Genomic DNA, 16,464 nt, shown 5'->3' with positions numbered 1-16,464 from the left:
GAAAATTCAGAAACCTGGGAGTCATCATGCAAAATTTCTGTATTGAGTCTCCATGTCCGAGATTTTGCCGTGGGAGCAAAGGACAGCAGCGTAAAAGAAATTGCAGCATGATCCGAAATCAAAATAGGATGAATAAGAGGAGAGGAGGAAGATTGAAGAAGGGAGGAGTGTACCAACAAGTAGTCAATACGCGAGAAAATAGAGTGAGGCGAGGAGAAAAAGGAAAAATCACTACCAGTGGGATTAAAGAGACGCCATACATCCTGAAGATGAAGCAGAGAACACATATTAGTCATTTGTTTATGTGACTTCGGAGGACGAAAATGAAAGGCAGAATTTCTATCTAGGATGGGATCCATTGGCAAATTAAAATCTCCACCCACCAGCAAATTACCAGAATGAGGAGTGTCATGCAATTTCTTGGTCACTGTTGTCCAAAATAACGGATCATCCTTATTCGGAGCATAAATATTCATGACAAAAAGATCAATATTACCATCAGACAATTTAGATAACAACCAACGACCCTCCGTATCCTGTTCAGAAGAGACAATAGACAAACCAGACTTTTTAGAAACCAACGTAATGACCCCATTCCTCTTGCCACACGCATCTGAGCAAGCAACATCAGATACCCACTCCTTTTTCAGGAAAAGAGCTTCCTTGGTCAAAACCTTTGTTTCCTGCAACAGTACAAGATCCGAAGAAAGAGATTTGCAGCAGTCCAAAATTTTCGACCTTTTGACTGGGTGAGTTAGACCCTTAACATTCAGGGATAATACATTTAAGCCAGGCATGGAACATGTAGGAGAGAAGACAGAGAAGACCTAGAAGATAATGTATGAACAAACAGAATAGAAGTAATCCTCCAAACACCAAGCAGATACGTTAAAAAGAGGAAGTTTAGGAAAGAAGCCCAAGAGAAGAGAAAAAAGAAGAGAAAGGAGAAAAGAGAGGAGAAGATAGAGGAAACAAAGAAAGAAAGAGAAAGGAAAGAAAAAGGGGAAGAGGAGTAACGAAGTGAGGTCTGAAAAAGACCAAATTCATACTAGGGGGAACGTGAAAAGGGGGATAAAGGAAGCCGTTATGAGGAGAGGTAGAGTCAGCAATATCAGCCCCAATAAAAATTAAGGTTTGGAACAGCCAAGTTACAAAAAAATATTGTGAAGAAGCATCAAATATAACAACATAGTCAAGCAAAGTATAACAATAAACTATCAAATAAGTGACGAGAGAGTAAATATATTAAAGAAGCATCAAAGAAAAATGAAAAAATACAATAGCAATATAAAAAAAAAAAAATTAGGCATCTGGTAGAAAAAATACGTGCTAAGCAGGCGAATGAACAGACGGTAAATCGTAATTGATAATAAAAATAGTAAGTGAGAACACAAGAAATAGGCAATAGCAAGTAGAAATCCATACAACATGAAAAAACCTTAGCATGCACAAGTTACTATCATTAAGTAGAAAAAGAAAGAACCTCATGAAAAAACAGTGTAAGTCAGAACAAAGCTATACGTAAGTATAGCACCTTCAAAATGTAGAAACTAAAACTAATGTGTAAGGGTGATGAGCGAGAAAAAGAGATAATGGTATAACAGAAAAGAACATCTATTGCAATGAAACAAATATTCTATAAAAATAAAGAAAGCAATAAGGAGAAGCAACCTAAACCAGTACCTAACCAACTACATATGGGTACATAAATCTAACGATAAGAGAGATAAGAGAGGAGAAACATCTGCTAAAAAAGGCAAAAACCAGGAATGGAAACAAAGATAATTAAGCATGGGAGAGAAACAAACAACCATGAAAACCTTTAGCAGTGGATTAGGAGCAATAGGAAAAGTATTACAGACTGAGATAAGAATACATACAATAAAGTCTAGAAAGTCATGAAAAGAGCGTACAAAAGCATTATACATAAGGAAAGAACAGACAGAAAAAAAAAAACCACAGTGAAGGCTAGCATAAACAATAAAAGAATAAGAATAGTATCTAGAGGCACAGAGAGAAAAATATGAAGGATGAAGAAACACACTGTAAAACGGGAGAGGAAAAAAGAAGAACCTGACAAACTAGCCACTCCAAAGAAAGCGAAAAAGAGAATACCCAAGGAACAAAACTAAGCAACCACGTGCAGAGCCGCAAACAGACAGCACCACAATATTACTTATAGAGAAGCAAAAAATCACCAAGCAGATCGTAAAAGACAACTAAGTCAATCAATCTGAAAAAAGAGAGAACAAAGGAGGCACAGATAAACACTTCATGTGTCCGAAGCACCAGGATCAAGTGAAGCCGCCATTTGAAGCTCCATTTGTAGTTCCATCTGGTTGTCCAAGAAAGAAGCTAGATCTGCAGGTTCATCAAAAATTCTGGAACGACCTTTGAAGGTAATACGAAATTTCGATGGACCAGAAAAGGAAAAGGGAATGTTCATCTCAGAAAGACGTTTCCGAAGATTAAGAAAGCCCTTCCGCCTTATCACTGTATCTCTGGCAAAGTCTTGAGAGATTGAAATACGATGACCTTCCCAGGAAAGCACTTTAATTTTCCGCATATGAGAAAGAATCTGCTCCGTGTGTTGATGGCGCAATGGCTTAAAAATTACCGCCCTTGGCTGTGTGGCAGATTTAGACCGGAAGGTGGGCACCCGGTGTGCTCTTTCTAGCTCAAAGTCTCTCTGGAAAGAGATTTGTAGAGTAGAAGGCAGCCATTGGTATAAAAAATCAATCATGGAAGGGGATGTCTTCTCTGCATCTTCCGGCAGACCAAAAATGCGTAGATTAGATCTGCGATTACGATCCTCCTGTTCAGTGAGATCTCTGCGCAATGCCGCCATTGAGCGCTCTAAGTGGGTAAGAGACCGAGATTGCTTCTGCATATGGTCCTCCGCCCCACTAATACGTGTCTCCGTAGTCGAAACACGAATAGAGAGGGCTTTGAAATCATTCCTGATAGCGGACATCTCCACTTGCAGTAAGTCTGTGTTAGTCTTTGTTGACTGCGCAATGTCATGCACCTCATTGAGTTGCGTTAAAATTGCGTCAAGAGTGGTATTGGTGTCTGATTGAGAAGACTCAGGCGTAGGAGACACTTGCTTGAGTCTTTTAAGCGAGGCACCTGAGTCTTTTGAGTCTTTAACAGTTGATGAACGGCCCATATTGGCGGCCATGGAACAACAGACAGAGAAAAAAAAATATAAAACCACTTGAGGAATAGTAGAGGCAGGCAAAAAAGGTCAAAGGAAGTGTCTTCCCCACCACCAAAAAATAAAAGAATAGAGCGCACTGAAAGCAGAGAAGTCGGAATAAGCAAAAAGGGCGGACTTATATGACAAGTCTTGCAGAAATTAGTAGAAGCACCTTGCAGAGACTAGTAGGCTAAAGCAGAGACCCAAAGAGCAGTTAGAGCGCAGCTCAGTGCTCAAACTGCTGTACCAAGGCAAGCCAAAACGTATGTAATCATAAAGAGCCACAAAATTATCAGCCAAGCAGCGCGAAGGAAAAAGTGAGGAAAAAAAAATGAAAAAAGTATCCAAATGTAGTCACAAGCACCTGGTATTTCGCTGAACTGGCAAGAAAGTATCCATTACGTCGCTGCTGAGGAGATAAGCCGCCGTCCGTCACAATCAGCTAAAATGACGGCGGCCCGAAGAGATAACGAGCTCCATCACCGCCTGTGAGAAATCACACCTCCGTGACGAAATTCCGTCGGAAATGCTCGCAAACGGCTCTCGGCATGTTCCGATGGCCAGGAGAGCTGTTGTGCTGAAGAGGGTCACCTGGAAGCGAGTGAAAACCTCCAACGGCCCTCAGTCCCCCTGGAGCTCAAGCGCAAGTCGCCATGTCGCAGCGGCGCGCAAGCCACGCCCCCCTCATTTATGATGGTTTTGATGTAGGACAGCGCCGCAAGGAATCTTGCTGTTCTTTCCTATGTCACAACAAAAGAGTAGGAATGTGCCATATCTATGAGATACAGTACATTCATGTCCTTTTCCCCAGAATTGGCGCACGAGGGTCTGCCATGCGCCAACTCTGGCACCTTTGAACCATGGTGCAAGGGTGCCTGCACAGCGGGGATGATCGATTTCATGCAGGAAGGGATCCATTCTGCAAAAAATCAAGCAATTCAGTCGATCCTCTTTCTGTGTGTGCTGCAGAATGCAGCACACATAGAAAAAGTAAAGAACGAGGAGAAATTATAACATTTCTCCTCATTGTGCCTCCCTAATGCAACCTCTGGGGTGAAGTTAGATTCTGATGCATTCCCAGGTGTATGATTTGTTGTAAATCTGGGAATGCTTCTGATTTCATGGGTGTTGCATGGGAAGACTCGGAGCAACACCCATGGAACGCCCCTTTCATGCAATGTTCTGTGTTAGAGAGGCATATATTTACAAGGCCATGAAAAGCCACATAAAGTAGCTTTACGTGGCCTTGTAAATAAGCTTGAGCACATTGCTCCACCGTAACGTAAAAAAAAGTGGTGTTCCGGTGCCGCAAGAGGCATCATAAATGAGGCCCTGTAAGATCTGTCGATTTAAATTGTTTAGGAATTTCATTGACCGGGTTTCCAGTTGCTCTTGAAGCATTTTAGGCATTACTTGCAATCATTCTAACTTCAGATATGTCTCTTCTTTCCAGATCAGTTATATTATTATGAACTATAAAGAGGCTATTCTGTTGTAAGATTTTTGTGCTTAAGTTATGTTTTTTAGGGACATCCCAAAAATATTTTTTCTTCTTTTTGTTCCATCCAATTTTGTGTGCTTCTATTAAAAGTGCAGGACTTATAACCTTATTTTAGGTTTAATCCAATTATTGTATACACTGCAGAGAATCTGGGAATATTAAAATCGTATTTGATCTTTTGGCAATGTTGAACTGTTTCACTGATTGATAAAATGGTTGACTCATAATAATCTTGACCAATATGCGCTATCATATTTACCTGAACATAGTATGAGTAAAACCCTTTGATACATCAACTCCCTTTTCTAACAGTCAGTATTGATTGCAGGCCACCTGCTAGACACCCCAGGCTGTAAACAATCAATGCTCGGTGTAGTCATATGTATCTGTGAAAAGATTGCTGTCACCATGCACATGGCCACATGGCATAGTGTTGAAAACATGACCAAAGACTTTGCACATTGTGTTACCTTTATCTAATCTTGGCTTGTTGCCCAACGGCAGTTTACAGCTGTCAATTTTGAACCCATATTTACAATATTAACAGCAAACTCTAAAGTCCCAGAATACAATGTGATGCCTTTTAAGAGGTCAGGACTGATTTAGAGTGAGGCATTTGTCATTTGACCACTTGACACCTATAAATGTCCACACAACAGCAGCACCACTTTAATGTAGTCAGGCAAAGAGTACAAAGAAGCAGTAGTGAGAATGAAAAAAGCTTCAACGTTCAATGTAGAACACGGGGCTACAGAGGACCTGGTCTAATTTTTATTTTGTAATTTCTTTACACTGTATTAAGCCTTTGGCAGGGTTAACCACCCACAATGTCATGTAATTCAGTTAAGAGGTGGTGAATGACACCAACTGTGTGAAATAATTTATTAGGATTTAGACCATAGCACTTTTTTGACCTTTAATAGTCATGCAAAACAGACAGAGTCCTGGCAGAGCTAGCGTGAGAGGTAATGAGATGTGAGGGAGGGTAATGAGATGAGAGTCAGAGTGTAATACATAGACTTTCTATGCTTCAAACAGCCTAACACAAATCCATTGGACACACTTCCAATAGGAAGACACTACATACTCTGTATGTCATCTCATTTCTATTACATATCTGATTTAGAACAAACACTGCAAAAAACATGTTTTGCAAACACTGGAAAAACATTTTTTTCTCTTTTTTGTCGGTTAAGCAGCTGAATAAACACTGATAAGCTCTGATCTCAAAATGTTTGGAAAACATCAAGGAAACACCACTGAAATCCATACAAAATAAGCACTGAAAACAGGACAGACTATACCTACTGTACTAAATATTTCTGACTTATGTGTCTATGTGCTGCCTCATTCGCATCCTCTACCTTATAGTGTGGATAAAAAATAATTGGTACCAAATTTCAACATGGTTTGCAACATTTCAGACAGAAGTTAAACCCATTGATGTATCTATCAAAGCCAATTTTTTCTAGTAAAGATATCAGTCTTGTGAAGATTACTGTATAAGTGTTACCCATCTCTGTTGTCTAAGGAGTGACTTGTACTGTAAAGCAGGGATTGTAGTGCAAGGCAACTTGCAAACGTAATATTATCTATGTTTATTTAAATTAAAAATCGCTTTGGCTAATTTTGCAGTTTTGTGTGGTATACTAGATATTTTGTATCTGACAAAAATCTTTAAACATGTAAGTAAACCCCAGACCACAGTTATTTTGGAGCAGCAGTTTCCCCCCACAACATACCTAGCCACCATCTCACCTACAACCCTAACTTTCTACCTTGCCCCATCCCATGACCACCTTGACTCTTTCAGCTTATTAAATCACAAGAAGGCCATACTTGCATATCAAAAGGTTCTGTTACTGGGTGTTTTCAAACGTACTAAGAGCCTACTCTATTCTAGCTCAATGGACCCACCTCGACTGCCTATATTAGATATAATTGTAGGTAGGCAGAGTCCTGGAATTCCAGTGCAGTTTCTTTTAGAGGGCTTCTGAACATGTAGCCAGACAGAAATTTGAATAGCTTCAGTTATAAGGCCAACAATGAACGCAAAGGAGTTGAAGGGAGGGGACCATCTCTAGTGAACTGCTTAACATGGTGAGAGAACACATGTAATTCTATTAGATAACGTAAAGGGTCTGCTCACATCTCCTGTGCATTAAGCAGTTGTAATGATACTATTCTCTATCATCCTTTATCTGTTCTCACTGCATGCTAAATATGCTAATAGACTGATCATGCTGTCTCACCCTGGTCTTTCTCTCTCTCTGTTCATCACTAGCCAAGGAGCACATTCGGCGTAACCGTCAGAGTCGGACCTTTCTGGTGGAAAATGTCATAGGAGAACTTTGGTCCGAGCTGGAGGAAGGTACTGTAGATAGTCCTATCCTATATGCTCTTGCTAGTTAATGATTTCTGGCAATCTACATTCTCTAAATGTTGTGGTGCTGTTTTGGGTATTTTTCTAAAATATTTCTTTGGCAAACCTAAACATGGACAATCTTTTCGAAATAGCACCTTTTGTAGAAGAAATCAGGCATGTCAATGCTTCATCCTTCAAAAGAACTGTCCCTTCTAAAGAACAATCCCTTCAAAATCATATTCCTTACAAACATGGCTGCTCTTTATCAAACTGCTGGCCTTGTCAAAATGGCCACTCCTTTGACAGCATTACCTTTTCCAAATAGCTGCTTTTTCCTAATGTCTGTGTTTTCCGTGACAGTCTTTAGAGGCATTACTAAAAAGATATGCATCGTTTTTTTTCCCCAAAATAAATGTTACTTGCCCACAAACATTGCTTCTGTTGTAACATTTGGAGACATGTAGGAAGGAGATTTTGCAGCCAAAAGAGAGAATTGTTGTTGACCTTTTGCTTGCAATTGTTTGAGTGTAAGAGGGAAAAGACTACACAAAGTTAACATTTTTGGGAGACTCTCTCCTTAACAGGGTTAGTTGCAATGTATGAAAGTGCTTAAGTGTTTGAAAGAATTTTCCAATCCCATATTTCGTGTACATAACAAACAAATGTTAGTGGGTTCAAACAATGTAAAAATAGAGTCTGCTCCAAGTCTATCATATAGAATTTAGCACACTGCAATGCCACTTGTGTGTCCATAGCTCTTCCAATGTTTTGCCTGAATTTCCTTTCATTTAAATCACAATTGTAAGGAGCAGAACTTGATGCCGTGGGTAATGGCGGCTCCCCTCTGATGCTCAGAGAAGGAAGGCAAGGCCTTGCCAGATTTCTACACTTTCCAGCCTCATTTCTCTGAAACAATTGACCATATAGAGGATCGGAAGGCAAGCTCTTCGATTCTTTTGATGTGCTTTCAGAACAATAACAGCGCGACCATCTTGGAAAAATGCCCAACATGCTTTAACAAAGACATCATTTCCGACCCCTGAATCAATGCGGACATCAAATATCCATCAAATGCTGCTAGTTCTGAGATCATCCCTCTTTGTGTCTTTCATTTTCCCGCAGATTTAGACTGAAGTGTTGCTTAACCCCCTCTTAGCATGGATTGAATTGAGGCACACCCATATTAGACAAGGGGACAAGCTGATCATATACTATTTTTGTCATATCCTTCTGGAATAATAAGAAAATATAACACCTGGGATACCTCATCAGGGCTGAATGAGAACTATCAATAAGCTAACCACACCCACCTTATCTGCCTTCTCAGACTGGATCTTTTTCAAAGACCTCATTGTCAAGGGAGCAGAGAGAGAGGTGGACCGAGGGTCACTCTCAGTATAAAGTCCCCCCCCCTCCTTTCTATATCTCTATTTCGAAGTTCAAGTAGGCCAGACACTTGCCATACTCCGAAGCATTTTTAACCAACCCTAATGACAAAGAAGCTTCATCTGCTATGGCAAATACACAGGACATCCCAGAACAGCAATGGACACTCTACTCAAAGAATTGTTGGATATTAAAAACTCAATCAGTTCAGTAAATAATGCAATGTCTGCCACAATTAGTGAAGGACAATCTTTAAGGAGCAAAATCAACTAATTCCAATCATGCATGCAACTTATGGACAGATGCGTTATGTCGTATCAAGACTTGACAAGCTCCCTGATCCTAGCCAAGACATCTAGTATCTCCTTCAAAACTCAATTAATCTGGAAGATCAAAGCTGGATAGACAATATCAGAATTATTGGAATGTTTATATAAAGGAACACCACAGCACTAATTTAATGTCGACTATAGTATAAATTCCAAACAGTAGGGATTGAGTATAAATGGTGGTATAATTTATTATCTGATTCAGCAAACTTGTTTTCTTCTGTACATTCCACTTTGACAATTCTTTTTCAACAAACAGCCGTTTGTTGAAGAAACACTTTTCCTTTATATAAACATGGTATACAGTTGGGGTTCTTTGATCCAGTTTGTACATAATAACTGTGGTAGTACTGTCACTTATTCTGGACCCACAGAAAATGCTTGTTCATAACAAGGTGTGAAAACTAAACCACTACTACCTGTTTCCGTTGATGAGAATATTGGAATACCAGGACAATCCGAGAAGGAAGCTATTTTTCAATTCCTCACTAATATGATTCCTACACTTATGGGGAATCGCTTTTGCACCCCTGCTTGAATTCCAACGTGCCAACAGAGTACGCTCTCAGAACTCTGCTAGATTTCAATAACACCATCATATACTGGTTTGCTGCTTGCGCCATCAACAGGTACAACAAATCATCACAGACGGAAGGAAACCCAGCCCATATCTATAGACAAACATCAGATTATCATTCCTGCAGCCTTTTCTGCTCCAACCAACCTCAAGAGGAAGCAGTTCCTAGCTCTTCAACCTAGAATAAAGAAGAGAGAAATCAAACATTGACTGTTGGAACCAGCTACAATATTCATAACTTACCAAGGAAAGCCTAAGGAATATCTAGACCCAGACTGTTTCGAGGTTTTTTTAATTACTTGGATGACATTGAATCAACCATGGAATATAAAGACCTCAACTAGCTGCCACACATGAACCAAGGAGTGAGGGGGGATGCTTCTGATCAGGACGAACATGGCTGATGAAAAACTGACTCAGAACTGGTCCCATAGTGGCTATCATAAAGCTTGGAAATTGTTGGCACTGAGAGACACATCTAAATCACCTTTGAAAGCTTAATTCAGGAACACTAGTAGAACCTGATTATCGTATTACACAGACTTGTAATGTATTATTTATATTATTGTTCTCCCCTTTTTTTCTTTTCTTTTTCTTGCACTGTTACAGTTAGGCTCATAATATCGGAGGCAGGTATATATAGTATTATTGACATGCTCTTTTCCTTTTTATGTTTGCTGTACCATGACCTTTCAAGATAATGTATGCCGTTATTATCTCATTGTTACGATTCTATCTCTGATAATTGTTAGTCAATACACATTTAATATTGTTCTTTAAACCTTTCAACATTGGTGGCCTTGCCTACCCCTAATCCCACATGTCCTATACCGCTCACCCCCAGAAAAAAAGTTAAAATTGGTAGTGGAGTGTACAATACTGTTTAAACATTTTGGGTTGGAACATAGTATTCATATCCATTCTTCTGATAACTACTAGAACAATAATGCTACTTACTTTTTCTTAAGTGAATTACTTTACACCCAGAGACGACCGACTCCTATTTATATTTAAATCCCACACTACAACTAAGACTATATTATATCATCTTAATCACTACACCCATTACGTGCTCTCTTCTTTCACATAAAAGGATATAAACTCTCCTCCCACCAGCTGAATTAAATACCTTTGTCAACACCATGCAAACATCACACACAAGACTGCTTAAAGTTGTGTCTTTGAATGTCCATGGTTTAACGCACTTTATTAAAAGGAAAAACATACTTATATGGGTCACAACAAACCTGATATTGCATTATTGCAAGAAACCCATTTTACCCACCAGGAAAGTGAGAGATGAAAACAAGATTGGGTGGGTAAAGTCATAAATGCAAGTATAACGACCAATACAAAATCCTAGGACTCAACACCTCAAAGAAAATGTGGAGCAGCCATTCTTTTTAATAATCAACTACCCTACTACAAAAATCGGAAGATTTGGGCGAAGATACATCTGTGGTAAACTTCATATATGTAACACATTTTTAATTATAGGTTCCAAATATGCTTCTATCGACTCAAAAACAGGTTCTTTATCACAGCTTAGTAGACTACTGACATGTTTTGGCTTCTCTAAAGTTATACCAGGAGGAAACTGGAACAATACCAATGACCAGTTTATGAATAGATCACATAGATCAGATACACTTCGTAATAGAAACAGACACACTCTTATGGCTTTCATAAAAGATCATGCAATACAAGAAACCTGGAGGTTGTTCAAATCCCAATGAGTGAGACTATACTTTTACCTCATGCTCCTATTCCACACGCACATTTTTTGCCTTCCTTTTAATTTCCCCCTCTGTTTTACAATTGGTATTGAAAACAATTATCATTCCCTGTGGTACCATCTGATCATGACCTCATAGATATTCAAATAGATCTAAGACTCTCACTATCCCCGAAACCTTAATGGTGGTTGGAGCTGACTTCTTACAAGACTCCACAGGCAAAACCCTAGTTATGTTTACATGTTGAGCAGTTTATGAAAGACAATGAACATTCGGTAAGAGATGCCCATAGGTTATTGGGAGCCGGAAAGGTAGTATTGCAAGGCATGATTATGATGGATGTAGCAATTGCAAAAAATTAAACACATTTCTAGAATTTGCTTAGCGAATGAAATCACAAATCTTACCTCCACTTATTCTCAGACACAATCGCTGGACACATTGACAACAGTACTTGCTGCTTAATTTTCTCTTAATAGCCTCCATTCATCCCATGCTGAGAAATGTCTATTTCGCATTTGTCAGCGCCATTATGAAAGAGGGGATAAGGCTGGGAGGCTAATGGGCTGTCAACTTCCTGAAGGGATTTTTAATGTATCTACCCAAATTGTGAAAAAATGCATACAAGCCTTTGTTTTTTTGTTGAAATATCCATTTTATTTGTTGTTGGAAATGCATAATTCTTTCCAATGTAGATTGTATCAACAATTCTTTTCACTTTTTAGTGATAATCCATAAATAGTCCTACATATTTTTAGTGGTACTTCGAAAGCAGCTGACACGTGTTTTGCCCCCTGGCAGCTTGATAGCCTGTGGCTTTCTCAAGGCTGCAAATAAACAAATACTATGACTGAAATAAATCATAGTAGCAGAGTAAAACATAAGAGTCCACCACCGAGCATGTTGTAAAGTGAAGGGCGGAACTTGTGGAGTGGTAATTCTTTAAGGAAAAATTTGGTACGGCAAAGGTGCATCACCGTTAAATGCAATAACCGAACGTGAGAAAAAGGTGAGAGAGCCGCAAACTTTATAGTCTGTACAAGGTACTATTTTGCTTTCTAAGCAAACGTGTTGTAATTATTTTCTATCTATGATGGTGAGCATGGTTTCCTTACAATCTCATAGCAATTGCTTGGTTAGGGACTTTTAGGATATGGAGGTAAGGCATACGGCATGCATAATTTTTGGTAGTTTGATGGGTTGAACTTGCATATGGTACTGGCATGCAGCTCTAAGCAAGGTGAATGCAATAATTAAAAGGCTTTGAAAAAGGAGAAGTTAGGCTGCAAATGTAACCCAAAAAGTATAGTACATTTGTGAGAAGGCCAAGGACCCATTTACTGTATGGTAATATCGGGATAGGAATACCTTTTTCTTATAATTTATCAATTTCCACAGCGTCTAAATACACAATAACAATAATCATGTTCAATTCATGATGCCATTTCGTCAAAAGAAAAATGAAAGAACAATTGTAGGTATTGCTGGACAATTACCATTTCATGAAAAAGGTTGTGAGAGAAGGTCCATAAACAAATGAATTAGTGACTCGTAACGCATACCTAGTTCAGCAATATCAGAAAGTACAAACTGTTGATGATTGGTTATCTTCCTAAACACAATTCTATTTTAATAGCAAGGTTTTCAGTCATAGTAGTATGGCCTAATATGACAAAGTCATTGATCTCATAAAAAATAATATCTTGAAACTTGATTGGGGTACTACATAGGATTCATGTTAAACGTAAAGTAAAGTATGGTTGAATCCTGACTTGTCTGAAACACCGGACCCCTGGCATCTATTGGTTCATTTAAACAGGACCTAGAAGTTTGAATAGTCAAAAAAATCATCATGTGTAGTAGCCAGCATAACTTAAATGTGTAATGAAGTATGGTTAAGTTATAAAATGTCTCAATGATCGGACCGGGGGGGGCTCCTTCACTAAGGCGGAGGAGCGTTGCCCCACTGCTCTTTGAGCAGGAAAAATAAAATGATAATTACTTGGTTATTATCATTTTATTTTTTGCAGGCTCGGGGCTGGGTTAGGACGGGGCGGGGCTGGAGGCACAGGGGGAAGAGTGGTTTGTACACACTGAGTGCCCATGACTGTTTGGCCAGCCGTCTGGGATCGCCAAACAGTCATGCGCACTTTGCATGTTCCCCGCCAGGCTGCATTACACAGCGAGGTGGGGAAGTTGCCCAGGCCCCAAGTCCCCATCTTCGTGCTGATCCACAGTGCTCAGACCAATGATTGGCTTAGAGAGCCAATCAAAACGCTGCATTGCAGCGTTGTGATTGCCTATGCGGAGCCTGGGTGCTTCCTGGTTCCTGGACTCCGGAGAAGCAAGGAGAGACGGCCAGCAGAGGAGGTAAGTGTTTTCTTAATTCATTATGCACCCCCCCATTCCCCGACCTTCCCCCTGCCCCGCCACCCTCATTCCCTGCCAGCTGTTACTGGTTCGGACCCCTGGTATCAATTAATATGTTTACACAAGAACATGAAATTATCATATAAAATATTAGGTAAGGCATCATGTGTAGGACTCAACATCAGTTACAGTGTAAAAAGGGTAAACCAATAAAGGGTAACTTAAGATGGAAAACAGTTGGAACACCGTGGCCTCACCCACGCGTGTTCCAGCTACGTAAGCGCTACAACGCATATTTCTTAACCACACTTGTGCGTGGATACGAGGGTGTTTGTGTAAACAAACCTTTTCAATGTGGTAAAAAACGAAAGTTTTACCAGTTTTAAACAAGCTAAGTGTTTGTCCTATGTGTTGTTCTGTCCCCCCTTCCCTTTCTTTCTGGTCATTCCAAGAATCAAGGAAAATGTTGCTTTGTGAAGCATAACAGGGATGGTTACTTGAACTATCTGTACTTCTTGAAGAACTAGTCACGCAGTAGTGTAAGGTACAGAAAATGCTTTCTCAGTCCTAATGAATTGCCAACAGACCCCTTAGGGGCTGGATGAGGCAAGAAACATGTTGACCACGCAAATTCACAACCTGAATGCTCCATAGGACCATTGCTTCACACACGAGCTACACTGATGTTATTTAGGTTAGGAAGCCCCATCAATAAAGTTTAGTAATAGCCAGCATTACTAAACCTATTTTAACCACGCCTTTCACTGCACTACACTACTTATCACAGTCCATATACCCTCACTCACTCAACGGCTTTACAAAAAGAACTTCGCCAAAGAACCCATTCGCGGGTGCCTGTCGGGCATTGCAGCGTGGCCGGACAAGGAGCATGCCCAGATGATGAAGCATGACACCTCTCGGGGTGTGTGAGGGCACTTACTCCAATTGGATGCTATTCCACTGACCTGACCATCTTCCCCTGTTCCAGGAACTGCACACCCTTGTATGCAATTACTACAGAAGGTAGTATGCACGTTGGACCTAATCAAAAGCTCCTGTTCCTCTTGTTTAGATGAATTATTAAATTCCCCCACAGTGTAATTGCCAGGTCTGTAAACCGGATACATTAATCCTTTCATAGAGTTTCACCCGCAGCAGAGATATTCAATAAAGCATGGAAGGCGCTCAAAACATAGCTGATAAATGACTGATCTTTTGCAAAATTCAAACAAAATGTACACAACTCCCCAAAAAGTAATATTTGAAAAGACAACAGACAGTTCAAAGATTGAATGGCATTTTAACAAACTTTGAAGTCAGAATTTTTTAAGTAAAAATATGAAAACCTAAAGGACACCACAGTACATCAGGGGCTTCTGGAGAAACCTGCTGCCCTTTTACACTTTTGTCCAAGTGAACCTCTTTCCTTTTCCTGTTGTTTGGGGGACAATTTAAAAGGCTAACTAAGCCCACTTGTTAATCTAAACTCTCTACAAAAATGTTTTTTTAAACTTTGGATATTTCTCTTTGAAACACAAGTGGTCTAGAATTTTTCAAATTGTTTGAAATATTCTGTTAATGAATTTAAATAGGAGCCTGATTTAGAGGTTTTCAGACCAACAAACTCTAAAAAATTACAAGTAAGTAACATTTCCTTATATTTACCCAACTCAATTTAATAAATTTTTTGTAGCCACCTGGATCTCTACCTGCAGCCTTCATGGTACATTCATTTTTTTGCAATATATATGTTTGTCCATTGTGTTATTTTATTAGCTCAGACACACTAAGTGATAGTCATTAATATTACAGCAGGATTACGTCTCCTGGTGCACTACTTTTTCAATTGTGTCTTGGGGATGTGATGTACTCTGCCTAGTGTGATGCATCATAAAGGAGTTTAGGAGTGATTTTCTTGTCTAATTTTTTTAATCTCTTCCCCAGGTGACAAATACGTGGTCGTGGACTGTGGCGGAGGGACTGTAGATCTCACCGTTCATCAGATCACTCTGCCTCAGGGACATCTGAAAGAGCTCTACAAGGCCTCAGGTAACAGATCAACCTCTTATGCCATTTTCCTTGTTTCTTAAATGTTTTCACTGTGCACAAGGTATGGGCTGCACCATATTTCAATCATTCAAGCAAGCAACACTGTCCCCTCTAGGGGTCTCTGTCGAAGAGCCAGGTCTTGAGTCTCTTTATGAAGTCTGCCAGCAAGTGGGCTGTACGAAGCTGGAGGGGAAGGTCATTCCAGGTCTTGGCAATGATGTAGGAGGAGTGGCCCTCACTGTGGCTGCAACAGATGTGAGGAGGTGTTCAAGGGCGAGTGAAGAGGAGTGCACGTGTCTAGAGGGTTGGTGGAAGTTCCGTCGATGGTTGATGTAGGCAGGTCCTAGGTTGTTAAGGGCTTGTAAGCGTGTGTGAGGATCATGATTTGGCATCTCTTCTGGATGGGGAGCCAGTGCAAGTCTCTTCGGTGGAGGCGATGTGGGTTAATTTGGGAGGTCCAGGAAGAGTCTGGCTGTGGGGTTCTATATGGTCGGGAGTCTTCTGAGCAGCTGGGTGAAGATGCCGACGTAAAGGGCATTGCCGTTGTCAAGGTGACTGGTGATGAGGGGCTGAGTGAGAGTCTTTCTAGTGTTGGTTATAATCCATCTGAAGATTCTGCGTAGCATGCGAAGTGTGTGGAAGCAGAAGGGGGCAACTGCTTTGACTTGTAATTTCATGGTCAGTTGGCTGTCGAGGATGATGCTAAGGTTGCTTTCATTGTTAGTCGGTGTGGGTGTAGGTCCAAGTTCTGTAGGCCACCAGTTGTGGTCCCATATGGAGATGTTCTTCCCAAAGATCAGTACTTCAGTTTTGTTGGAGTTGAGTTGGAGGCAGTTGTCTCGCATCCATTTGGCTACATTGGTCATGGCCATTGCAGAGATAGTTTTGGCATTGGTGGTGTACTTGGTGAGCGAGAGGATCAGTTGAGTGTCGTCTGCGTAGGAGTTTTAGT

General features: G+C 40.2%; 1 protein-coding gene across 1 annotated transcript in view; it reads left to right on the top strand.

Moving 5' to 3' along the window:
* Nucleotides 1-16,464, top strand: part of HSPA12A (heat shock protein family A (Hsp70) member 12A) — a 414,126-nt gene that overhangs the window by 375,317 nt on the left and 22,345 nt on the right. The window contains exons 8-9 of the mRNA XM_078643897.1: nucleotides 6,985-7,071; nucleotides 15,408-15,512. Coding sequence (XP_078500023.1) covers nucleotides 6,985-7,071; nucleotides 15,408-15,512 — 192 coding nt within the window. The remainder of the gene's footprint in view (nucleotides 1-6,984; nucleotides 7,072-15,407; nucleotides 15,513-16,464) is intronic.

This window comes from Lissotriton helveticus, chromosome 5_1 (assembly GCF_964261635.1).
Source record: "Lissotriton helveticus chromosome 5_1, aLisHel1.1, whole genome shotgun sequence".
NCBI lineage: Eukaryota > Metazoa > Chordata > Amphibia > Caudata > Salamandridae > Lissotriton > Lissotriton helveticus.
This window is presented reverse-complemented; position numbering and strand designations above follow the sequence as displayed.